This window comes from Staurois parvus, unplaced genomic scaffold, assembly GCF_062004578.1.
Source record: "Staurois parvus isolate SC_StPar_1 unplaced genomic scaffold, SC_StPar_1.0 ptg001435l, whole genome shotgun sequence".
NCBI classification, from domain to species: domain Eukaryota; kingdom Metazoa; phylum Chordata; class Amphibia; order Anura; family Ranidae; genus Staurois; species Staurois parvus.
This window is the reverse complement of record NW_028319231.1, coordinates 408,725-434,901: the sequence shown is the minus strand read 5'-3', so window position 1 is coordinate 434,901 and position 26,177 is coordinate 408,725. Positions and strand designations below refer to the sequence as shown.

Below are 26,177 nucleotides of genomic sequence, written 5' to 3'. Positions count from 1 at the left end.
ATCTCTGGACCTGGCAGCAGCATGAGGAGGCGGTACAGGGGAGCATGACAGATTACGAGGCTGGCAGCAGCAACTTGGACAGGAGGACGTTCAGCTTCTGCACCGTCGGGTGCGTGCTCGCAAACTGTTTTCTCTTCGAAACGGATTCCAAGAAAGACTGCTGACGGAATCCGTGAAGAGGAGTAGCAGGAGAAGGAGCATCTGAACGAGCGGAATATGCCAACAAGCGACAACAGGGGCCCATGACAGGTTACGGGCCTGGCAGCAGCATGAGGAGTCGGTACGGGGGCCCATGGCAGATTAGGGGCCTGGCAGCAGCTATGGGAGGCCCGTAATCTGCCAGCACCCTATGTCAAAAAATTGAACACACCAGCAGTGTGTGAGGAGACCTGAAAGTGGCACATGGCAGAGTGTGGCGATGGAGACAGCAGCAATGGGAGGCCGTACAGGGACCCATGAGAGACTCTGGACCTGGCAGCAGCATGAGGAGGCGGTACAGGGGCCCATGGCAGATTAGGGGCCTGGCAGCAGCTATGGGAGGCCCGTAATCTGCCAGCACCCTATGACAAAAAATTGAACACACCAGCAGTGTGAGGAGACCTGAAAGTGGCACATGGCATGAGACACTGTGGACCTGGCAGCAGCATGAGGAGGCGGTACAGGGGCCCATGGCAGATTAGGGGCCTGGCAGCAGCTATGGGAGGCCCGTAATCTGCCAGCACCCTATGACAAAAAATGGAACACACCAGCAGTGTGAGGAGACCTGAAAGTGGCACATGGCAGAGTGTGGCGATGGAGACAGCAGCAATGGGAGGCCGTAAAGGGACCCATGAGACACTGTGGACCTGGCAGCAGCATGAGGAGGCGGTACAGGGGCCCATGGCAGATTAGGGGCCTGGCAGCAGCTATGGGAGGCCCGTAATCTGCCAGCACCCTATGTCAAAAAATTGAACACACCAGCAGTGTGTGAGGAGACCTGAAAGTGGCACATGGCAGAGTGTGGCGATGGAGACAGCAGCAATGGGAGGCCGTACAGGGACCCATGAGAGACTCTGGACCTGGCAGCAGCATGAGGAGGCGGTACAGGGGCCCATGGCAGATTAGGGGCCTGGCAGCAGCTATGGGAGGCCCGTAATCTGCCAGCACCCTATGACAAAAAATGGAACACACCAGCAGTGTGAGGAGACCTGAAAGTGGCACATGGCAGAGTGTGGCGATGGAGACAGCAGCAATGGGAGGCCGTACAGGGACCCATGAGAGACTCTGGACCTGGCAGCAGCATGAGGAGGCGGTATAGGGGCCCATGGCAGATTAGGGGCCTGGCAGCAGCTATAGGAGGCCCGTAATCTGCCAGCACCCTATGACAAAAAATGGAACACACCAGCAGTGTGAGGAGACCTGAAAGTGGCACATGGCAGAGTGTGGCGATGGAGACAGCAGCAATGGGAGGCCGTACAGGGACCCATGAGAGACTCTGGACCTGGCAGCAGCATGAGGAGGCGGTATAGGGGCCCATGGCAGATTAGGGGCCTGGCAGCAGCTATGGGAGGCCCGTAATCTGCCAGCACCCTATGACAAAAAATGGAACACACCAGCAGTGTGAGGAGACGTGAAAGTGGCACATGGCAGGGGCATGATTCATGGCGGATTTAGTCAGTTGTGTCAGGAACTGGTGGTTTGAAATCCAGACTAATCCACGCCTGATTCATTTTCACAAACGTGAGTCTCTCCACACTTTGGGTGGACAGTCGCGTCCTCCGCGGAGTTACAATACCTCCTGCCGCACTAAACACGCGCTCCGATGCCACGCTACTGGCCGGGCATGACAGCCTTTCAAGGGCAAATTCAGCTAGTTGGGGCCAAAGGTCAAGTTTCGTTGCCCAGTAGTCAAGGGGATTGTCTACCTCGGTTGGCAGGGTGCTGTCCAAGTAGGCCCAAGCCTGTTGTTTGAGGTCCTGCTCCAGGTCCACCTGATGCTGCTGCTGCTGCGGCTGGTTAGTAGTTTCCTCACTGCGCTGGTGAAGAAAGCTACTCATCATCGACTGCAGACTGAGGCAGCCGCTGCTGGTGGAGCTGCCACTGCTCCTACCACCCCACCCCTCCCCTGCTGCCATGGCAGCGGAACGCGAGCGCACAGGGCCCACAGTGTCTGAGGATGGACGTTGGCGCACAAAGGCAGAGACCAACTGACTACATAGGTGGTTTTTATAGTACGTTATTTTGGCCTCCCTCTCAGCAGGTGTGAAAAAGGCCACCATTTTGAACGGTAGCGAGGGTCCAACAAGGTGGACAGCCAAAAGTCATCTCTCTGTCTGATGGTTATTATTCGGCTGTCGCTACGCAAGCAACCGAGCATGCTATGGGCCATTTGTGCCAAGGAATGCGAGGGACTCCCTGCCTCCATCTCCACAGCATACTGCCACGGTGCGTCTGGGTCCTCTGTCTCCTCCTCCTCCTCTACCAGATGCTCCTGCTCCTCCACTCCTGTCCGCTGAGTGGAAAAACCACCCATTTCACTCAATAATTCCTGAGCACAAATGTCCTCCTCTACCTCCTCCTCTTCTTCCTGTCCTGCCCCCCAGGGGTCATGTGGCGTTGAGATCTGTGCGCCACGTCTACCGCACCCTGACCAGCCATTGTTAACAGCATTTGTTCCAGGACGTGCAACAGAGGAATGACCTCGTTCATCCCATAGTCCTGCCGACTCACGAATAGCGTGGCCTCCTCAAAGGGCCTGAGCAAGCGGCAGGTGTCACGCATCAGCTGCCAATGGCTGACATCGAAGTTACACAGGGGAGTACCTTTATCCGCTTGTAACATCAAGAAATCGGTGATGGCCTTTCGCTGTTCGTAAAGGCGGTCTAACATGTGTAGGGTTGAATTCCACCTTGTTGCAACGTCGCAGATCAGGTGATGCTGTGGAATTCCGTTCTGCCGCTGCAGCTCAAAGAGGGTGTGCTTTGCGGTGTAGGAATGGCTGAAATGCATGCAAAGTTTACGTGACATTTTAAGGATGTCTTGCAGTGGGATGGTGGATTTTAGGAACCGCTTGACAACCAGATTGAACACGTGAGCCATGCATGGCGCATGGCACAACCTTCCTTGACGCAGAGCAGACACCATGTTCTTTCCGTTGTCGGTCAACATGGTTCCAATTTTCAGTTTGCGCGGAGACAGCCATCTGTCAATTTCTCTGTTCATTACACTCAGAAGTTCCTCCCCTGTGTGACTACGTTCGCCAAGGCATACCAGGTGCAGCACAGCGTGACACCGTTGCGCCCTGCACATGTGATATGCCGGTCGGGTAATGGGACTTGGCACGGGGGTGGCGGCTGAGGACACGGCGGAAGAAGAGGTGGTAGAGGCGGACATCTTTTGTGGACCAAGGACATGCAAACGTGGAGGCAAAAGCGGCGTGACCTGTCCAAGTTGCTGGTGCGGCTGTGACGGCACCACGTTCACCCAGTGGGCCGTAAATGACATGTACTGTCCCTGACCGTAGTTACAGCTCCACACGTCGGCGCTGCCGTGCACTTTGGCAGAGACCGACATGCTCAAAGACTGGCCCACCATCTCTTCTACATGTGAATGCAGGGCTGGCACTGCCTTTTTGGCGAAGAAATGACGGCTTGGCACTCTCCACCGCGGCACGGCACAAGCCATCATTTCTCGGAAAGGTGCTGAGTCCACCACTTGGAAAGGGAGGGACTGCAGCACCAGCAACTTGGACAGGAGGACGTTCAGCTTTTGCACCGTCGGGTGCGTGCTCGCAAACTGTTGTCTCTTGGAAACGGATTCCAAGAAAGACTGCTGACGGAATCCGTGAAGAGGAGTAGCAGGAGAAGGAGCATCTGAACGAGCGGAAGATGCCAACGAGCGACAACTCCCCTCAGCAGAGGTGTTGGAGCCTTGACTGGGTGATAGAGGGCGATTGACGTCGGGTGACGGAGCAAGTAACGGAGCGGGTGATGGAGCGGGGGCTGGGGCAGGCAGAACCGCCGTATCTTTATCACGGTTTTCCCAGGCCACCAAATGGCGACGCTGCATATGCTGACGCAACGCTGTAGTCCCAACATGGGCCCCCTGGCCACGCTTGACTTTCTGGCCACATAGTCGACATACGGCTACGTTTACTTCCTCGGGCGGCTTGACAAAAAAATGCCACACCGCCGAGTAGGAAACTTTGCCCCCGATACTCCTCACTGGCTGACTGCTGCTTCCTCCGTGCACACCGGCACCACTACTGGCCGTGGTGGTAGGCTGCAGTGGAGCTGGTGCTGTACTCCGTGGCCGTTTGCCTCCACTGACACTGCTGCGACCCTGCTGCCTCCTGGGCAACCCACCGACTGTTTTGCTCGCTGCCAAGCTGCCACCCTCTTCTCCTGATGATGCGGAAGCAATAGCCTGATGACGACGAGGCTGCCAAGTGCGATCAGCCTCATCATCATCAATTAGGGTCTCCGCCTCACTACTAGCCCCCTCGGCTGCGTCTGGGTCAGGAGACAGACCTGTCTCTAGACCGGCTACCGAGCCACTCTCCTCGCCACTACTTCTTCGCCTGGCTGCTGAAGAGGCGGATGTCTCCCCCCGTTCCTGACCGCCCTCTGTTAGCTCTTCCTCACTGTACAGTGGGGCTGAACCCACAGCATGCGATACTTCGCTTGGTGAGGGAACAGCAAAGGACAGGGGCAGGTAGAGGACACGTGATTTCAGTGGGCTTGCTCCCGGGCCATGCCAACTAACGGTTGTGTCTGACGTACCCACCGACCGTTGGCTGTAGGTGTCAGAGGTGACCTGGGAAGAGGAAGACGACCGAGCCAACCAATCGATGACGGCAGGGTTGTCGGTGGAGACACGACCGCTGGATGACACCGGGAGCACTGGCCTCTGGCTGCGAATAGTGCTGCCTCGACCCCTTCCTCTGCTGCCACGTCTGCTTGCTCCTAAAACATTGCCTCCTCTGCCACTCCTCTGCATGTTGTCTGACATACTCTTTAATTCAACGATTCTGTGTCCCTGAGTAACAATTCTGTGTCTGTCCCTGAGTAACAATTCTGTGTCCCTGAGTAACAATTCTGTGTCTGTCCCTGAGTAACAATTCTGTGTCCCTGAGTAACGTTTCTGTGGCCCTAAATAACAGTTCTGTGGCCCTCAGTAACAATTCTGTGTCCCTCAGTAACAATTCTGTGTCTGTCCCTGAGTAACAATTCTGTGTCTGTCCCTGAGTAACAATTCTGTGTCCCTGAGTAACGTTTCTGTGGCCCTAAGTAACAGTTCTGTGGCCCTCAGTAACAATTCTGTGTCCCTCAGTAACAATTCTGTGTCTGTCCCTGAGTAACAATTCTGTGTCCCTGAGTAACAATTCTGTGTCCCTCAGTAACAATTCTGTGTCCGTCAGTAACAATTCTGTGTCCCTCAGTAACAATTCTGTGTCCCTCAGTAACAATTCTGTGTCCCTCAGTAACAATTCTGTGTCTGTCCCTGAGTAACAATTCTGTGTCTGTCCCTGAGTAACAATTCTGTGCCCCTGAGTAACGTTTCTGTGGCCCTAAGTAACAGTTCTGTGGCCCTCAGTAACAATTCTGTGTCCCTCAGTAACAATTCTGTGTCTGTCCCTGAGTAACAATTCTGTGTCTCTCCCTGAGTAACAATTCTGTGTCCCTCAGTAACAATTCTGTGTCCCTGAGTAACAATTCTGTGTCCCTCAGTAACAATTCTGTGTCCCTCAGTAACAATTCTGTGTCCCTCAGTAACAATTCTGTGTCTGTCCCTGAGTAACAATTCTGTGTCCCTAAGTAACGTTTCTGTGGCCCTAAGTAACGTTTCTGTGGCCCTAAGTAACGATTCTGTGGCCCTAAGTAACTTTTCTGTAGCCCTAAGTAACGTTTCTGTGGCCCTAAGTAACGTTTCTGTGGCCCTAAGTAACGTTTCTGTGGCCCTAAGTAACAGTTCTGTGGCCCTCAGTAACAGTTCTGTGGCCCTCAGTAACAATTCTGTGTCCCTCAGTAACAATTCTGTGTCTGTCCCTGAGTAACAATTCTGTGTCCCTAAGTAACGTTTCTGTGTCCCTAAGTAACGTTTCTGTGGCCCTAAGTAACGATTCTGTGGCCCTAAGTAATGATTCTGTGGCCCTAAGTAACGTTTCTGTGGCCCTAAGTAACGGTTCTGTGTCCCTCAGTAACAATTCTGTGGCCCTCAGTAACAATTCTGTGTCCCTCAGTAACAATTCTGTGTCTGTCCCTGAGTAACAATTCTGTGTCCCTAAGTAACGTTTCTGTGTCCCTAAGTAACGTTTCTGTGGCCCTAAGTAACGATTCTGTGGCCCTAAGTAACGATTCTGTGGCCCTAAGTAACGTTTCTGTGGCCCTAAGTAACGGTTCTGTGTCCCTCAGTAACAATTCTGTATCCCTCAGTAACAATTCTGTGTCTGTCCCTGAGTAACAATTCTGTGGCCCTAAGTAACAGTTCTGTGGCCCTCAGTAACAGTTCTGTGGCCCTCAGTAACAATTCTGTGTCCCTCAGTAACAATTCTGTGTGTGTCCCTGAGTAACAATTCTGTGTCCCTAAGTAACGTTTCTGTGTCCCTAAGTAACGTTTCTGTGGCCCTAAGTAACGATTCTGTGGCCCTAAGTAACGATTCTGTGGCCCTAAGTAACGTTTCTGTAGCCCTAAGTAACGTTTCTGTGGCCCTAAGTAACGTTTCTGTAGCCCTAAGTAACGTTTCTGTGGCCCTAAGTAACGGTTCTGTGGCCCTAAGTAACGTTTCTGTAGCCCTAAGTAACGTTTCTGTGGCCCTAAGTAATGTTTCTGTGGCCCTAAGTAACGGTTCTGTGTCCCTCAGTAACAATTCTGTATCCCTCAGTAACAATTCTGTGTCTGTCCCTGAGTAACAATTCTGTGTCCCTAAGTAACGTTTCTGTGGCCCTAAGTAACGGTTCTGTGGCCCTCAGTAACAATTCTGTGTCCCTCAGTAACAATTCTGTGTCTGTCCCTAAGTAACAATTCTGTGGCCCTAAGTAACGTTTCTGTGGCCCTAAGTAACGTTTCTGTGGCCCTAAGTAACGGTTCTGTGTCCCTCAGTAACAATTCTGTATCCCTCAGTAACAATTCTGTGTCTGTCCCTGAGTAACAATTCTGTGTCCCTCAGTAACAATTCTGTGTCCCTCAGTAACAATTCTGTGTCTGTCCCTAAGTAACAATTCTGTGGCCCTAAGTAAAGTTTCTGTGGCCCTAAGTAACGTTTCTGTGGCCCTAAGTAACGATTCTGTGGCCCTAAGTAACGTTTCTGTGGCCCTAAGTAACGTTTCTGTGGCCCTCAGTAACAAATCTGTGTCCCTCAGTAACAATTCTGTGTCTGTCCCTAAGTAACAATTCTGTGGCCCTAAGTAACGTTTCTGTGGCCCTAAGTAACGTTTCTGTGGCCCTAAGTAACGGTTCTGTGTCCCTCAGTAACAATTCTGTATCCCTCAGTAACAATTCTGTGTCTGTCCCTGAGTAACAATTCTGTGTCCCTAAGTAACGTTTCTGTGGCCCTAAGTAACGGTTCTGTGGCCCTCAGTAACAATTCTGTGTTCCTCAGTAACAATTCTGTGTCTGTCCCTAAGTAACAATTCTGTGGCCCTAAGTAACGTTTCTGTGGCCCTAAGTAACATTTCTGTGGCCCTAAGTAACAGTTCTGTGGCCCTCAGTAACAATTCTGTGTCCCTCAGTAACAATTCTGTGTCTGTCCCTGAGTAACAATTCTGTGTCTCTCCCTGAGTAACAATTCTGTGTCCCTCAGTAACAATTCTGTGTCCCTGAGTAACAATTCTGTGTCCCTCAGTAACAATTCTGTGTCCCTCAGTAACAATTCTGTGTCCCTCAGTAACAATTCTGTGTCTGTCCCTGAGTAACAATTCTGTGTCTGTCCCTGAGTAACAATTCTGTGTCGCTAAGTAACGTTTCTGTGGCCCTAAGTAACGGTTCTGTGGCCCTCAGTAACAAATCTGTGTCCCTCAGTAACAATTCTGTGTCTGTCCCTGAGTAACAATTCTGTGTCCCTAAGTAACGTTTCTGTGGCCCTAAGTAACGTTTCTGTGGCCCTAAGTAACGATTCTGTGGCCCTAAGTAACTTTTCTGTAGCCCTAAGTAACGTTTCTGTGGCCCTAAGTAAAGTTTCTGTGGCCCTAAGTAACGTTTCTGTGGCCCTAAGTAACAGTTCTGTGGCCCTCAGTAACAGTTCTGTGGCCCTCAGTAACAATTCTGTGTCCCTCAGTAACAATTCTGTGTCTGTCCCTGAGTAACAATTCTGTGTCCCTAAGTAACGTTTCTGTGTCCCTAAGTAACGATTCTGTGGCCCTAAGTAACGATTCTGTGGCCCTAAGTAACGTTTCTGTAGCCCTAAGTAACGTTTCTGTGGCCCTAAGTAACGTTTCTGTAGCCCTAAGTAACGTTTCTGTGGCCCTAAGTAACGTTTCTGTGGCCCTAAGTAACGGTTCTGTGTCCCTCAGTAACAATTCTGTATCCCTCAGTAACAATTCTGTGTCTGTCCCTGAGTAACAATTCTGTGTCCCTAAGTAACGTTTCTGTGGCCCTAAGTAACGGTTCTGTGGCCCTCAGTAACAATTCTGTGTCCCTCAGTAACAATTCTGTGTCTGTCCCTAAGTAACAATTCTGTGGCCCTAAGTAACGTTTCTGTGGCCCTAAGTAACGTTTCTGTGGCCCTAAGTAACGGTTCTGTGTCCCTCAGTAACAATTCTGTATCCCTCAGTAACAATTCTGTGTCTGTCCCTGAGTAACAATTCTGTGTCCCTCAGTAACAATTCTGTGTCCCTCAGTAACAATTCTGTGTCTGTCCCTAAGTAACAATTCTGTGGCCCTAAGTAAAGTTTCTGTGGCCCTAAGTAACGTTTCTGTGGCCCTAAGTAACGATTCTGTGGCCCTAAGTAACGTTTCTGTGGCCCTAAGTAACGTTTCTGTGGCCCTCAGTAACAAATCTGTGTCCCTCAGTAACAATTCTGTGTCTGTCCCTAAGTAACAATTCTGTGGCCCTAAGTAACGTTTCTGTGGCCCTAAGTAACGTTTCTGTGGCCCTAAGTAACGGTTCTGTGTCCCTCAGTAACAATTCTGTATCCCTCAGTAACAATTCTGTGTCTGTCCCTGAGTAACAATTCTGTGTCCCTAAGTAACGTTTCTGTGGCCCTAAGTAACGGTTCTGTGGCCCTCAGTAACAATTCTGTGTCCCTCAGTAACAATTCTGTGTCTGTCCCTAAGTAACGTTTCTGTGGCCCTAAGTAACGTTTCTGTGGCCCTAAGTAACGTTTCTGTCGCCCTAAGTAACGATTCTGTGGCCCTAAGTAACGTTTCTGTGACCCTAAGTAACGATTCTGTGGCCCTCAGTAACAATTCTGTATCCCTCAGTAACAATTCTGTGTCTGTCCCTGAGTAACAATTCTGTGGCCCTAAGTAACGTTTCTGTGGCCCTAAGTAACGGTTCTGTGGCCCTCAGTAACAATTCTGTGTCCCTCAATAACAATTCTGTGTCTGTCCCTAAGTAACAATTCTGTGGCCCTAAGTAACGTTTCTGTGGCCCTAAGTAACGATTCTGTGGCCCTCAGTAACAATTCTGTATCCCTCAGTAACAATTCTGTGTCTGTCCCTAAGTAACAATTCTGTGGCCCTAAGTAACGTTTCTGTGGCCCTAAGTAACGATTCTGTGGCCCTCAGTAACAATTCTGTATCCCTCAGTAACAATTCTGTCTGTCCCTGAGTAACGATTCTGTGGCCCTAAGTAACGTTTCTGTGGCCCTAAGTAACGATTCTGTGGCCCTAAGTAACGTTTCTGTGGCCCTAAGTAACGTTTCTGTGGCCCTAAGTAACGATTATGTGGCCCTAACTAAGGTTTCTGTGTCCCTAAGTAACGTTTCTCTGTCCCTAACTCTCTCCCTGAATACAGCCAGGTCTGCCTCTGTTGAATGACTGGAGGCAAATGGAGAATTCTAAAATGGCCGCCATTTATAGCTCGACCATTACACAGTGCTGGCTGGCTGGCTGCTGATTGGCTAATGCGATCACATGTCATGAATGAATGCATTATGGGTCAGCGCGCCTTGTCTGCGCGCCTTCCCAGACATCCCCGCTCCGTCGCCGCACATGTCACCGCCATTTTAGGAAAAATTTCGATTCGCGCATCCGAAATTTTCCTAATATTCGAAACGAATTCCACTTCGCCTACTTCGATTCGCTCATCTCTATATAATACATAAGGGGGATATGATCTCCATGTATAATACATAAGGGGGGATATGATCTCCATGTATAATACATAAGGGGGATATGATCTCCATGTATAATACATAAGGGGGATATGATCTCCATGTATAATATATAAGGGGGGGATATGATCTTCATGTATAATACATAAGGGGGGATATGATCTCCATGTATAATACATAAGGGGGGGATATGATCACCATGTATAATACATAAGGGGGAGATATGATCTTCATGTATAATACATAAGGAGGGATATGATCTCCATGTATAATATATAAGGGGGGGATATGATCTTCATGTATAATACATAAGGGGGGATATGATCTCCATGTATAATACATAAGGGGGGGATATGATCACCATGTATAATACATAAGGGGGAGATATGATCTTCATGTATAATACATAAGGAGGGATATGATCTCCATGTATAATACATAAGGGGGGATATGATCTCCATGTATAATACATAAGGGGGGATATGATCTCCATGTATAATACATAAGGGGGGGATATGATCTCCATGTATAATACATAAGGGGGATATGATCTCCATGTATAATACATAAGGGGGATATGATCTCCATGTATAATACGTAAGGGGGATATGATCTCCATGTATAATACATAAGGGGGATATGAACTCCGTATAATACATAAGGGGGGATATGATCTCCGTATAATACATAAGGGGGGATATGATCTCCATGTATAATACATAAGGGGGGATATGATCACCATGTATAATACATAAGGGGGGATATGATCTCCATGTATAATATATAAGGGGGATATGATCTCCATGTATAATACATAAGGGGGATATGATCTCCATGTATAATACATAAGGGGGGATATGATCTCCATGTATAATACATAAGGGGGGATATGATTTTCATGTATAATACATAAGGAGGGATATGATCTCCATGTATAATACATAAGGGGGGATATGATCACCATGTATAATACATAAGGGGGGATATGATTTTCATGTATAATACATAAGGAGGGATATGATCTCCATGTATAATACATAAGGGGGATATGATCTCCATGTATAATACATAAGGGGGGATATGATCTTCATGTATAATACATAAGGAGGGATATGATCTCCATGTATAATACATAAGGGGGGGATATGATCTCCATGTATAATACATAAGGGGGATATGATCTCCATGTATAATACATAAGGGGGATATGATCTCCATGTATAATACATAAGGGGGGGATATGATCTCCATGTATAATACATAAGGGGGGATATGATCTCCATGTATAATACATAAGGGGGGATATGATCTCCATGTATAATACATAAGGGGGATATGATCTCCATGTATAATACATAAGGGGGGATATGATCTCCATGTATAATACATAAGGGGGGATATGATCTCCATGTATAATACATAAGGGGGGATATGATCTTCATGTATAATACATAAGGAGGGATATGATCTCCATGTATAATACATAAGGGGGATATGATCTCCATGTATAATACATAAGGGGGGGATATGATCTCCATGTATAATACATAAGGGGGGATATGATCTTCATGTATAATACATAAGGAGGGATATGATCTCCATGTATAATACATAAGGGGGATATGATCTCCATGTATAATACATAAGGGGGGATATGATCTCCATGTATAATACATAAGGGGGGATATGATCTCCATGTATAATACATAAGGGGGGATATGATCACCATGTATAATATATAAGGGGGGATATGATCTCCATGTATAATACATAAGGGGGATATGATCTCCATGTATAATACATAAGGGGAATATGATCACCATGTATAATACATAAGGGGGGATATGATCTCCATGTATAATACATAAGGGGGATATGATCTCCATGTATAATACATAAGGGGGGATATGATCACCATGTATAATAGATAAGGGGGGATATGATCTAATGTTCTCTCTACTGTTTTGGTTACGCTTTCCACAAGAATATCACAGATCCAAGAAGACCCTCCATAAGAAAATACGCTGCTCCTGACCTTCTCTATACCTTTCTGATTACACATCCCTCACGGAACTTACACTGTCCAACAGGACTGCTCATTACACACAAACTACTCTACCCTGGACCTTCTCCTACCTTTCTCATTACCCTTACTACTGGGACATCACACTCTCCAAATTGACTCTCCAAAATAAATAAATAATCTGCTCCCGAGCATCTCTCTGCCTTTCTCATTACACCTACCAATGGGATATCACAAGGTCAACATGACCCCCAATAAGATAGAAAATATTCTGCTCCTGACCTTCTCTCTACCCCTATTATTACACCCACCTTAGGACATCACACCTTCCAACATGACTGACCAGAAAACGGAAATTACTCTGCCCTGACCTTCTCTACCTTTTATGGGTAATCACCCAACAGTTATACAAACCTATGTAAACCTACATGTGATAGACTAGGCCCAGGGGATTGTATTCATAAAGGTAGAAAACAGAAGCATTTCCTACCTTACACAGGGGCTCATATTAGAGGATCTGATGACCCTAGAACCTCATAGTTTGAACAGCAGATCAGTTTTGGTGCTTTATCAGAATATTTCCACCAGTTTTTTGGACCTACCAAGTCGTGAAAATGGTGGAACCTTGATCTTTACTTCAGGTTTTGAAGCCGCACCTATGGTAAGAGAAAATAATAACTAAAACATGAAAGTATATACAGTATAATGTCCCATGTACAATAATGGCGTGAGATAAAAAGCAATACTAGAATGGGCTTTATGGAAAAATAGATCTACAACAGATCAGATTCTCTTATTACACGTGATCCCTAGAAAAGGGACATACATAAAATCCTAATAAAATAAATGTATGTTTTTGGTTTTAACATGAAAAAATGTGGAAAATTAGAATATGAATACTTCTTCAAGGCACTGTATATAAGGCTCCATTCACATCTATGCAAGTATGATGGCAGGCATGTGTATTTGTGTGTCGCATTTAGATCAGTCCATTCATTTTAATAGGCCCCTTCGCTCTACATGCAAAAATTGCACAAGAAAAGTACAAGCGGTGCACCTAAACACATGTTACAGTAAGTTCCCTACTTGTGAACCTTCACGTGGCAAACTTTCAAAGATGCAAACATGTATACACATGTCAAATCACCAAAGTAGCTCACGTGTCTGCCGGACATTGTCGGTGTAGAGTAGTACAGTGCTGATTTCAGGCCCAGGATGTCTGGAAGCAAGTATAACAGAAGCAGTCTTGTCTGATCCTCCATGCCAGCCCCGGTATGCCGGCGGTTGTACTGCACTTCTGTACATTTCAGGGTACTGTAAGATTAAACATCTTTTCTTTACAGTATTTTTGTTTGTTTTTATGCATTATTTGTGTGAAAAAGTATTATAAACCTCACTTTGTTGGACTTACGAACAAATTGGACTTACGAACGTAGACCCGGAGCGGAAATTGTTTGTAAGTAGGGGACTTACTGTATTTTGTTTTACGCGCCCATTTGCGAGGTGCGTTGGGATGCCATTTGGAATTATTGACAGTGTTGTGCGCTTGAAAAATGAGATGCATGCATTGTGGCATTGTGGCATCGCACAGATGTGAACCTAGCCTAAGAATGGAAGAACCATAACTATGTATGATGATGCAACAAAGCAACACCATTGAGGGCTCCCCTGTCTCACTAGTCTCCATCTCAAGTCGGTGCGAATCATCTAGTGACACGGTACTGCTGGCTTTCATTAGGATCATATAAACATTCCCAACCTGTGTTTTCAGTCATTTTATCCAAATGTGCTTGGATAGTTAGGTTCTTTATGTATGGTTCTGTTTACATTCACATGACAACATGTATGTTTTCAGAACACCATCAACTGAAGCTAAATGTAATGATGGTGTAAACACCATCAACTGAAGCTTTATCCGTATGCACAGCAGTCATCCACCAATGTTCAGTCTTCTGGAGCCACACAAGGGGTCCTTCATTGATGCACAAAGCATGATGGAGGAACTCTGCATGGCCTTGAAATGTTGCAATCTGTTGAATGAAGTCTATGGGATAAAAAGGCATATGGAGCCGCAGTTGATGCCCTCCCACCTCTGGTGAGATCTCACCCTCACTTTGGTGGGACAATGATGGGCTCTATGGAGATACATCTTGTGTCACATATCAGTGACAGATTACACGTGGAGCATCATGGGACAGTTTTGAGAAGACAATGTCCAGACTAGATACAGGTAATGTAGGTGGGTTGTTTGAGTGTTTTAGTGGCACACTGTGAAGAATTGTAGACATTTTTGGGAAGGAGTGATCTAAGGAAAATAGATGACAACCATCAAATAAGTGTGATTTCTATTCACATACCTTGTGGCCTGGGAAGTCCATATCTGTACAGATAGTCCGGTGGGGAAACATCAGATAAGTCCCCATGGACGAGAGCTATGTGTGTGAAAAGTAAAAAAATAAATAAAGTTTAGTCCACTTCAGTAAAATAAAATCCCTCATTTTTGCAAACAAACTTTGTTTGAGGACCTGTTCCCATCATTTGCATTGGGTCTTGTTCATTGCAGTGCCAGCGCAGAGACAAGGTCATTTTCATGGTTTGCTATGAAGTTCATTGCACTGCATAGTGGTGGTGTGCTCTGAAAAAAAGGTACTTTTTTTTTCAAAACAGCACGTTTCGACCCAAACCACCTCATCAGAACACTGCTACTATGTATATACCATACCTGGCTGATGCCCCTGGAAGCTAGAAATCACTGAAGTAGACACAACTACTACACCTCTACTACACCTCTACTCCAGTGACCTCCAATAGATTCTGGGTTCATGGCTGCCCTATGGCAGTGAAAACACAGGGGGTTGGCCTCTCAGCACTGGTGCCTTTTAGAGAATGTTTTGCATTTTCAGCATGAATGCAAAGTGTTCTCTGATTGGGGAGTGCTCCCCCCCACTACTCTCCACCTCATCTAATCAGCGTATGTTGTCATTGATTCTGAACATGCAAAGCATCTCTGAATGGCACCCGTGCCGAGAAGCTGATGTCCCATGTCCACAATGCAGCAGGGCAGCCATTCAGCACGGGTCCAGGAAGCTAGTTGGGATCACTGTAGTAGTGATGTCTATTTTGGTGACTTCCAGCTCCCAATGGCATCAGCCAGGTAAGGTTCTGTATATTCATAGTTACATTGGTCAAAGCTGGACCAACATACCTATGAATAATATAGCCATGCCTGGATTTGTTCTTTAAGGTTTAAGAATTTTTAAATGTAAAAATCTAACATTCTGACCCATTTCCATAATCCTCGCAAATCGTTTATTCAATCATTAATAAAATAAAAATATCTATTTTTTAATGACAGATTCTGCCCCAACCTCCTCCCTCATAGTCAAGAGACACTTACAGGGGACATATGATAGCTCCAGGGCTCGTATTTCCTTGTAGTTGTGTCTTCTCAGTATGTTGTACACTTTATCCTTGTTAGTATAACTCCAATTATGAATCATATCACAGAGCGAGCTCATCTTTTCCTCTGAGGATGACTTCTCTCTCAATTTGGTATATTGTTGTTCTGTCAGCAGGCGCTGATCCAACAGATCCCGCAGAACTGGATCTACATTTCTTATTTTTCCTGTGAGTTCCTTCTGGTTTCTGTCCAAAAAGTGATTTCTTAAATTTATCTGAGAATCTGCAACTGATTGAAAGAGATAATATGTTAGAGGCTTTTTTATTGCCACACACTGTAATTGTTACCAATTACAAAGGAACATCTGAACATTCTGGGTATCATAGAAGACATTTATTCCACCCTTTTTAGAGGTTCCCATGAATCATTCAAAATGGACCTACCTTTAGGTCTGCAAAAACCCCCACAAAACTATGTTATTACCTTTCCACTTTTAGCTGTAGCTAAGTTTGGTTTTCCTAAACTGCTCAAAACATTAGCATTTGCATTCAACCAAAGCAATGGTACAGCCCTGGTGTCCAACCCACAGCCATTTGGTACTTGTACAGCCCTCAGGTTTCAATTGCCCAAAGGTTTGCAATCAATAGTAAGAGTTTTCTCCTGGGTTCCTATTCAGGGTCAGTAAAGGAAAAATAAAACAGGTTCTGCTAGTTAAATGAATTGGTTTATTTCCCTACCACATCACTTTACCATTTTTTACACTGTCTTCTTCATTTTCTGTTTTCCCCTTTTATAATGTATATTGCTGAAACAAATATCAGAAATGGGGGCAGTAACTTATAATATATAGAGCACTGATTTGTGAAGGTTCTGTACCGGCAATGATCACTAGAAGCCTCATGTAAATTGCCCCAATCTCTGTCATCTGCAGCACATCTTTAGCCTCTACATCTCCTGTAGTGTCTCTGCAGCCTCTGACCATACACTATCCATCTGACCATTACCGGTATAATTTTCACCATCTCTGAAAATTTTCTGTATTGTTAAGGCACTAAATATTATTTGTGGTGATGTTATGAGCCACACTTAAAGGGTTGGTTCACCTTTACCATACTATTCAGATAAGTTGTGTCTGTCGATAAAAACAGACTATTAATCTTTGAGTAAAGTTCAGTAATGTCCTTGTTATAGGTGTAGGCCATTTACATACCTCCTGAAGACTGGGCAGAACAAACTCCCAGAGATAGCATCATCCCATTCTGCCTTGTTGTTAGGATGTTGCTAAGACACTCCCAGCCATTACCGCTCACTCCCACCATGACAGGAGCAAACTCTCAACACCCAAAGATGTGTGGTCTTCTATCTCCTCCATTGCAGCAGAGCTGCTGTGACGGGGAAGAAAGAGTATGCCTGTGAGTATCCAGGTTTTTCTGTCAAATCTTAACTGAACTTGATCCCAAGTGACCCTTAAAGTGATCGGTTTCTCCACCCAGCTGGAGATTAAGAATAAAGAAGGGGGATACCCAGTGGTTCTAAAATGGTGGATGACTAGGGGAGTGGAGGAACCCCAATTTATCAATTATTATATGCGCATTCAAATTTTATTGAAGTCATTGGGGATGACAGAGGTCTGTGGCAATTTCTGGAGCATGCTTGTGAGTGTTTGTAGGTGCCATTGGAGATGACCTTTTGCTCTTTGATTGCATCGAGGACCGATTTATTGGAAATCACTGAAGATTTACTGTGTTTTTTTCTGAATTTTTCGGACTGTCTTATTTATATATATTTTTGGGACTGAGACACTTTTTGATTTTTTTGGATTGAGTCACTCATCAATTATTTTTGATTGATCATTTGGGACTGAGTCACTTCTTTATACATCAGCAATATTGATTTATTTACTTGTGTCACCAGTACTTTATAGCCTTTTTTCTGCAGCCGGTACTGTCACTTGGCATTTTTTGCACCATTTAGATGTATTTATGTGTTATGTTCACACTTGGATGAGGGCCATATTTACATTGAGCTTATGTCATTAATTTTTTCACTTATCATTCACTAAGTAGCGCAGCACCCTGTCACGCTTATAATTATTTTTTCATTATTTTGGAATATAGTTAGGTGTCTGCAGTCACTTTGTTTTTTGGGGTCACTTGGGGTAGGGACAGGGGCGGACTGACAACTCATGGGCCCCCCGGGCAATAGGGGATCATGGGCCCCTGTGTCCTTGCCCAAAATCCAAAAAAGCCTATGAAAAAGGTACCAGGGGCATCTCATGGGGCCCCCTACTGACCCCGGGCCCTCGGGCAGTGCCCGAGTTTCCAAATGGTCAGTACGCCCCTGGGTAGGGAGATAGCGCAGGTAGATCATGTCTGTACTATGCGGGTTGAATCATTCTGGGAATGTCGTATAAATGTCCTAGCAAAAAGGCAGAATGGGATGACATATCCCTGGGAGTTTTTCAATCAGGTTAGAATGGCCCATATCTACAGCGAGGGTATTACTTAACTTTGGTCAAAGCTGAACAGTTTGTTTGTATCTACAGATATCCCTTACCTGCAAAGGCAGCTTTTTGGTAAAGGTGAACTTAACTGGTGCAATGCTTTACATGCTCCTGCGGCCAAACCGTTACCTGCAAAAAAATGTGCATTTATTATTTTTTGTAAAAAAGTGAACTTATCCTTTAAAAGACCTATATAAAGAAATGCCCGCAGCGATAAAAGAAGAAAAGAATTAGCGCAGGGCAGGCATGACTAGGCCCAGAGTGGGAAGAAAGACGTGTGAGGGTTAATGATTGTTTAGAGTTGGTAAAGGATAGCTGGGGGATCTGGTTGGTAGAGGAGAGTGTAGGTGGGGTCTCCTGCACTTTAGGGTGGGGTGTTCTGGGGAGGGGCGTCAGTTGGGAGCTGGACGTGGGAGCTTCCCTCCCGCCCGCCCTGTTTGGTGAATGTTGTGTTCCTCCTGGGGGGGGGGGGTTAATTTGGTTCCTGGGCGGTGGTTGGTCTTTGGAGGCGGTTCTTATCTTGGAGGTACAAAATGGTGTGGGACCCATCGTTGGTATGGTGTGCCCGGGAACATTCCCAGTTAACCGAGGTTTAACTGGAAGGTGGTGGTGCTGCACTGCGGACGGTATGGTTGTCTCCGAGCTGGTTGGTTGCGGCTGGAGGCCTAGTGGAATATGGTTGTCCGCAGGTGCATTTCGGATCGTTTTGGGGGTGCCTTCAAAGACCAACGACAACTCTTTATGTTTTCTGTTATAAGTAGAGATGAGCGAAGAAATGAAAAATTCGATTCGGCTGATTCGGCGAATTCCAGTGTGAAATTCGATTCGATGCGAATTTCTCCGCTACGAAGATGACTTATTTAAAGGGTTTCTAGGCTTCAGAGAGCCTTTAAATTAGTGCAGAACACTGTACCTTTAATTTAAATGCCCTTGGAGATGAGGAAGGAGAAGGAGAAGGAGAAGGATGAGAAGAAGGAGAAGGAGAAGGATGAGAAGAAGGAGAAGGAGAAGGATGAGAAGAAGGAGAAGGATGAGAAGAAGGAGAAGGATGAGAAGAAGGAGAAGGAGAAGGAGAAGGATGAGAAGAAGGAGAAGGAGAAGGATGAGAAGAAGGAGAAGGAGAAGGATGAGAAGAAGGAGAAGGATGAGAAGGAGAAGGATGAGAAGAAGAAGGATGAGAAGAAGGAGAAGGATGAGAAGAAGGAGAAGGAGAAGGATGAGAAGAAGGAGAAGGAGAAGGATGAGAAGAAAGAGAAGGATGAGAAGAAGAAGGATGAGAAGAAGGAGAAGGATGAGAAGAAGAAGGATGAGAAGAAGGAAAAGGATGAGAAGAAGAAGGATGAGAAGAAGGAGAAGGATGAGAAGAAGGAGAATGATGAGAAGAAGGAGAAGGATGATAAGAAGGAGAAGGAAGAGAAGAAGGAGAAGGAGAAGGATGAGAAGAAGGAGAAGGATGAGAAGAAGGAGAAGGATGAGAAGAAGGAGAAGGAGAAGGATGAGAAGAAGGAGAAGGATGAGAAGAAGAAGGATGAGAAGAAGGATGAGAAGAAGGAGGAGAAGGATGAGAAGAAGAAGGATGAGAAGAAGGAGAAGGATGAGAAGAAGGAGAATGATGAGAAGAAGGAGAAGGATGAGAAGAAGGAGAAGGATGAGAAGAAGGAGAAGGATGAGAAGAAGGAGAAGGAGAAGGATGAGAAGAAAAAGGATGAGAAGAAGGAGAAGGAGAAGGATGAGAAGAAGGAGAAGGATGAGAAGGAGAAGGAGAAGGATGAGAAGAAGGAGAAGGAGAAGGATGAGAAGAAGGAGAAGGATGAGAAGAAGGAGAAGGATGAGAAGAAGGAGAAGGAGAAGCAGAAGAAGAAGGATGAGAAGAAGGAGAAGGAGAAGGATGAGAAGAAGGAGAAGGAGAAGGATGAGAAGAAGGAGAAGGATGAGAAGAAGGATGAGCAGAAGGAGAAGGATGAGAAGAAGGAGAAGGATGAGAAGAAGGAGAAGGATGAGAAGAAGGATGAGAAGAAGGATGAGAAGAAGGAGAAGGATGAGAAGAAGGACAGTTCTGTGACAGTTTCTGTCTATTTCTGACAGTTCTGGGACATTCACTCCATACAGCGGTTTCAACCGCTGTATGGAGGGAATGTCATAGAACTGTCAGAAATAGACTATTAATGACAGTTCTGGGACTGTCCTTCCATGCAGCGGTTGAAACATTGTATGTATTTGTTTCCATAAATGGATCCATTTATGGAAACAAATACATACAATGTTTCAACCGCTGCATGGAAGGACAGTCCCACAACTGTCATTAATAGTCTATTTCTGACAGTTCCATGACATTCCCTCCATACAGCGGTTAAAACAGCTGTATGCAGTGAATGTCCCAGAACTGTCATAAATAGTCTATTTCTGACAGATCTGGGACATTCACTCCATACAGCTGTTTTAACCGCTGTATGGAGGGAATGTCATGGAACTGTCAGAAATAGACTATTAATGACAGTTGTGGGACTGTCCTTCCATACAGCGGTTGAAACATTGTATGTATTTGTTTCCATAAATGGATCCATTTATGGAAACAAATACATACAATGTTTCAACCGCTGCATTGAAGGACAGTCCCAGAACTGTCATTAATAGTCTATTTCTGACAGTTCCATGACATTCCCTCCATACAGCGGTTAAAACAGCTGTATGCAGTGAATGTCCCAGAACTGTCATAAATAGTCTATTTCTGACAGATCTGGGACATTCACTCCATACAGCTGTTTTAACCGCTGTATGGAGGGAATGTCATGGAACTGTCAGAAATAGACTATTAATGACAGTTCTGGGACTGTCCTTCCATGCAGCGGTTGAAACATTGTATGTATTTGTTTCCATAAATGGATCCATTTATGGAAACAAATACATACAATGTTTCAACCGCTGTATGGAAGGACAGTCCCACAACTGTCATTAATAGTCTATTTCTGACAGTTCCATGACATTCCCTCCATACAGCGGTTAAAACAGCTGTATGCAGTGAATGTCCCAGAACTGTCATAAATAGTCTATTTCTGACAGATCTGGGACATTCACTCCATACAGCTGTTTTAACCGCTGTATGGAGGGAATGTCATGGAACTGTCAGAAATAGACTATTAATGACAGTTGTGGGACTGTCCTTCCATACAGCGGTTGAAACATTGTATGTATTTGTTTCCATAAATGGATCCATTTATGGAAACAAATACATACAATGTTTCAACCGCTGTATGGAAGGACAGTCCCACAACTGTCATTAATAGTCTATTTCTGACAGTTCCATGACATTCCCTCCATACAGCGGTTAAAACAGCTGTATGCAGTGAATGTCCCAGAACTGTCATAAATAGTCTATTTCTGATAGATCTGGGACATTCACTCCATACAGCTGTTTTAACCGCTGTATGGAGGGAATGTCATGGAACTGTCAGAAATAGACTATTAATGACAGTTGTGGGACTGTCCTTCCATACAGCGGTTGAAACATTGTATGTATTTGTTTCCATAAATGGATCCATTTATGGAAACAAATACATACAATGTTTCAACCGCTGTATGGAAGGACAGTCCCACAACTGTCATTAATAGTCTATTTCTGACAGTTCCATGACATTCCCTCCATACAGCGGTTAAAACAGCTGTATGCAGTGAATGTCCCAGAACTGTCATAAATAGTCTATTTCTGACAGTTCTGGGACATTCACTCCATACAGCGGTTTCCGGCAAAAAGTGTATGTGCAGAGTTCCTCTATTCTGCAGATACACTTAGAGGAGCTCTGCAGATACACTTAGAGGAGCTCTGCACATACACTTTTTTCCGGTTTGGAATTATTCTTATTTTCATCCTACTTCTTCTTCTTCTTCTTCATCCTCATCCTCATCCTCTTCTTCTTCTGAGGATGAGGATGAGGATGAAGAAGAAGAAGAAGAAGAAGAAGTAGGATGAAAATAAGATTAATTCCAAGCCGGCAAAAAGTGTATGTGCAGAGCTCCTCTAAGTGTATCTGCAGAGCTCCTCTAAGTGTATCTGCAGAATAGAGGAACTCTGCACATACACTTTTTGCCGGCTTGGAATTATTCTTCTTTTCATCCTACTTCTTCTTCTTCTTCTTCTTCATCCTCATCCTCAGAAGATGAGGATGAGGAAGAAGAAGAAGAAGAAGAAGAAGAAGAAGAAGAAGAAGAAGTATAATGAAAAGAAGAATAATTCCATGCCGGCAAAAAGTGTATGTGCAGAGTTCCTCTATTTCTGACAGTTCTCTCACAGCTTCTTCACATGTACAGCGGTTGAAATATCTGTATCCTAAATGGAAACTAATAGATACAAATTGTATCTATTAGTTTCCATTTAGGATACAGATGTTTCAACCGCTGTACATGTGAAGAAGCTGTGAGAGAACTGTCAGAAATAGAGGAACTCTGCACATACACTTTTTGCCGGCTTGGAATTATTCTTCTTTTCATCCTACTTCTTCTTCTTCTTCTTCTTCTTCTTCTTCTTCATCCTCATCCTCATCCTCTTCTTCTGAGGATGAAGAAGAAGAAGAAGTAGGATGAAAAGAAGAATAATTCCAAGCCGGCAAAAAGTGTATGTGCAGAGTTCCTCTATTTCTGACAGTTCTCTCACAACTTCTTCACATGTACAGTGGTTGAAACATCTGTATCCTAAATGTAAACTAATAGATACAATGTTTCAACCGCTAAACATGTGTTCCTTCTGTCAGAGAACTGTCAGAAATAGCGGAGCTCACTGCAGGGACACTTTTGCCGGCTGATCGGGAAATGTTCGATTCGCGCACCCGAAGTAGGCAAAATTTCGGTTTCGACACGAATCGAATATTTCCTGAAATTCGACTCGAATTCCGGTTCGCCTAGTTCGATTCGCTCATCTCTAGTTATAAGGAATGGTTGATGTGTTTAAACTTGATTTGTTAATAAAAGGCCGTGCTGGCCATTTTACTCCAAAATTGGTGTTGTGTTTTCTGTAAGTATAGTAAGTAAAGGGGATTGGTATGGAAGGGTAAAGGGTAACGGTGGTGTAGTGGGGTCTGGATGAACCTATCTCGGGTGCACTAGTCAAGTAAGCTGACTAATACCCCAGAGCTCACATCACTCTGCTCATAACTGACTTATTACAAGGTGTTTGTGGAGTGGAGCAGAGAAAGACTTGTAAGGTCCTCTCTGCTACTCTGGTTGAATCCAGAATTGCCTCAATGTATTAAGCAAAGTATCACACAGACTTACAGTTGAAGAATCTGTCCTCCTGTGTTACCAAGTCCCTTATTATTCCATAGCTGTATTTTTTCAGAGCCTTGTACACTTGTTCTTTGTTGGGATAGCTCCAGGTCCTCACTGTATCCAAGAGGGATCTCATCTTCTCCAGCGATGTTGCCTTTTTCATTAAGCTTTTGTGCTGTCTCTGTGTGAGCAGCTGCTGATCCTGGAGATCATCCAGCACTGGATCCACCATTATTATGTTCTTCATAAGTTTTTCTTTATATTTATTCAGAAAATGCATTCTGGCTACAAGGTAAAAAAACAAATAATATAGTTATAAATCCATTCCATATTTTTTTATTTTGTATTTGGCTCCTTAAACAAAACTGACCACTCCAGAGTTCTTGATTTTCACTGGCATTGCCTTATTGGCCAATTGATTGGCCATTTTGGGATTCCTAAACATGTGACTTGGAGGATTGCATGCAGTCTCCTCCTAGGTTTTGAAGCCTCCCAGACACAGAGAAAAAGTGAGAATCTGGAGAAGAACAAAATGGATGGAGGGTTTTTATGGCGAAGGGGAGGAACAGGTCAAAGAAGGCTTAACAGTTTATTGAGGAAAGTGTATGTCTTACCTGAATGATGGTTGAAAGTCAGATGGGCTGAGAAGAGCTAGGGGTTGTTTAGGTTTTACCCTCCCACCTTCCCTTGTTTTAGGTTACCAAGAAGTCAAAGGTTGGAGAGGTGTAACAAAACTAAAAAAAATTATACTTTTTCTTGGGGTCCATTAAGGAACGCCTGATAGAGGAGATAGATAGCAACTGCTCTAGGCAGTTCTGGGCCTCAATCTTAGGGATGGAGTTTGTAATCAGCACTATCTTTGATTATCTCCCACAGTACAGTATTTAAAAAAAATGTTTTTGCATATCCCCTGTGACAGTACCCAGCTTCCCATGCCTTTTTTACAGGAGACTGACTCACCCTCAAAATAGAGTTTAACAAGGAAGACTTCCATAGGATTGGCCTCTAAAATGTGGTTTGTTGATTTTTAAACAATTTTTGATGAATCCTCGGTGAATAGAAACCAAGCAGATTCACCTATCATTAGTAAACACCAAATGGCAATCCTCATGAATCATCTGCTAGAAATTTAGGTACTGCCAGCTGAGAAAATGTGTCTGCCGGTTATCTACATTCCAAATGTGAAAATCTGCCCAGGAAAGGATTTGCTCTACCTCTCTTGTCGCAGTGAGACTTCTGGTTCCTCCTTTATGATTGACGTTCATCACCCACCACTGCCTGAGATCCTGACGTTTTCCCTTGAAATCCACATGGATCAAACACTTCTTGCCCAAAGGTTCTGGAGTCTAGCACTTTCGGAAAATTGCTCTACTCATATGCACTGACTTGAGACACATTCGGGAGAGATAAACAAAGGATTCTAGCAAACAATCAATGGGACATGGTTTGACAAAGTTGCAGAGGTGCAGAGCAGGTCCTACTAGCAAGAGAGACCAGTACTCTGCAAATGGCTTCCAATCGCTTACGGATTTGATTCTCAACCAGGTATCGCCCACCCACAGTAATTTTACTGCAGGAGGGTGGCACAAGCAGGCTGGATCATACATGTTTGTGATCCAGCCTGCTCCAGGTTAGGGGCACGCAGCATGCCACTCCCGTGACCGCTGTGTCCACCGGACACAGGAGGATTGCTGTTGCTGGTGACCAGTAACCGGATATCATATGATCGCTATGATTGGTTATAGAAATCACATGATACAGTGTAAACAAAACAGTCATGAATGGTTTCAATTCATGACTGTTTGATTAGTGTTGTAAAGCTGTGATTGGCTCACAGCTATCACATGGTACCTGGCTACCTGTACTATTTGATTAGCTGTAGCCAATCACAGCATGTCAACAGTAAGTAAGCTATCATGAATCTTAAACCATTCACTATGGTGACACTGAACTACTCTAATAACAGAAATATAAAAAAAGAGGAAAAAAATTAAGTTAAAAATTTAATAAAAAATTATTTAATAGTTTGGATTTTTTTACATACTGGGGACGTTACTAAAAGTTATCACATGCGTCATGTCAGTCACATGACCACTTTTCACATGCAGTATTGAAAATGTCAATTCACTGTTGCTCGTATGCGGTATTTTAGGACCTGTTAAGTGTCCCAGAAGACTTCAGGTGGAAGGAGGGGGTTGAACTTCCAACTCAGTTCGCCCCGGCAAACTGAGTCGGAAGTGGGAGCAGGTACCTGTAGAAACCAGGTATCCACTCCCCCACCCCCCCTTTCCGAAAAGTGCCAAATGTGGCAGTGGAGTGGGGAGGAGGCAAACAAGTGGAGTTAATGAAATGCATGTGGTAATTAGGTGGTGTTGAGGCATGAGGTATGTATTGGTTGTTAAGGAGAAGGTGGCCACCAGTGTCCTTAACAACCAGTAACTGTCATGGTTGTTATGGAGTGGGCGGCCGCCGCATCCTTAACAACCTATGAGTCATCATCTGTCAATGGGGTTCCCCACTGACAGCTGAATGTAAAAAAAAAGAATTGTCAGCAATTAAAAATTTTGAAAAAAAACGGCGTGAGGTCCCCCCCCTCAATCCATACCACGCCAAAATAAAAAAAATAATGGCATGGGGTCCCCTCCAAAATCCATATCAGACCTGAAGGGCTTGGTATGCATTGGGTGGGGGGGGACCCTACGCCATATTTTTTTCTTAATTTTTAATTGCTGGCAATTT

The 26,177-nt window shown here is 44.9% G+C and overlaps 1 protein-coding gene across 2 annotated transcripts in view; it reads right to left on the bottom strand.

Moving 5' to 3' along the window:
- LOC149435983 (uncharacterized) overlaps nucleotides 1-26,177 on the bottom strand; it is an 89,173-nt gene that overhangs the window by 41,112 nt on the left and 21,884 nt on the right. For both annotated transcript variants that reach the window (XM_089662194.1, XM_089662193.1), the window contains exons 5-8: nucleotides 23,445-23,723; nucleotides 15,674-15,964; nucleotides 14,634-14,708; nucleotides 12,879-12,932 (exon numbers count right to left, since the gene is read on the bottom strand). In XM_089662194.1, coding sequence (XP_089518320.1) covers nucleotides 12,879-12,932; nucleotides 14,634-14,708; nucleotides 15,674-15,964; nucleotides 23,445-23,723 — 699 coding nt within the window. The remainder of the gene's footprint in view (nucleotides 1-12,878; nucleotides 12,933-14,633; nucleotides 14,709-15,673; nucleotides 15,965-23,444; nucleotides 23,724-26,177) is intronic.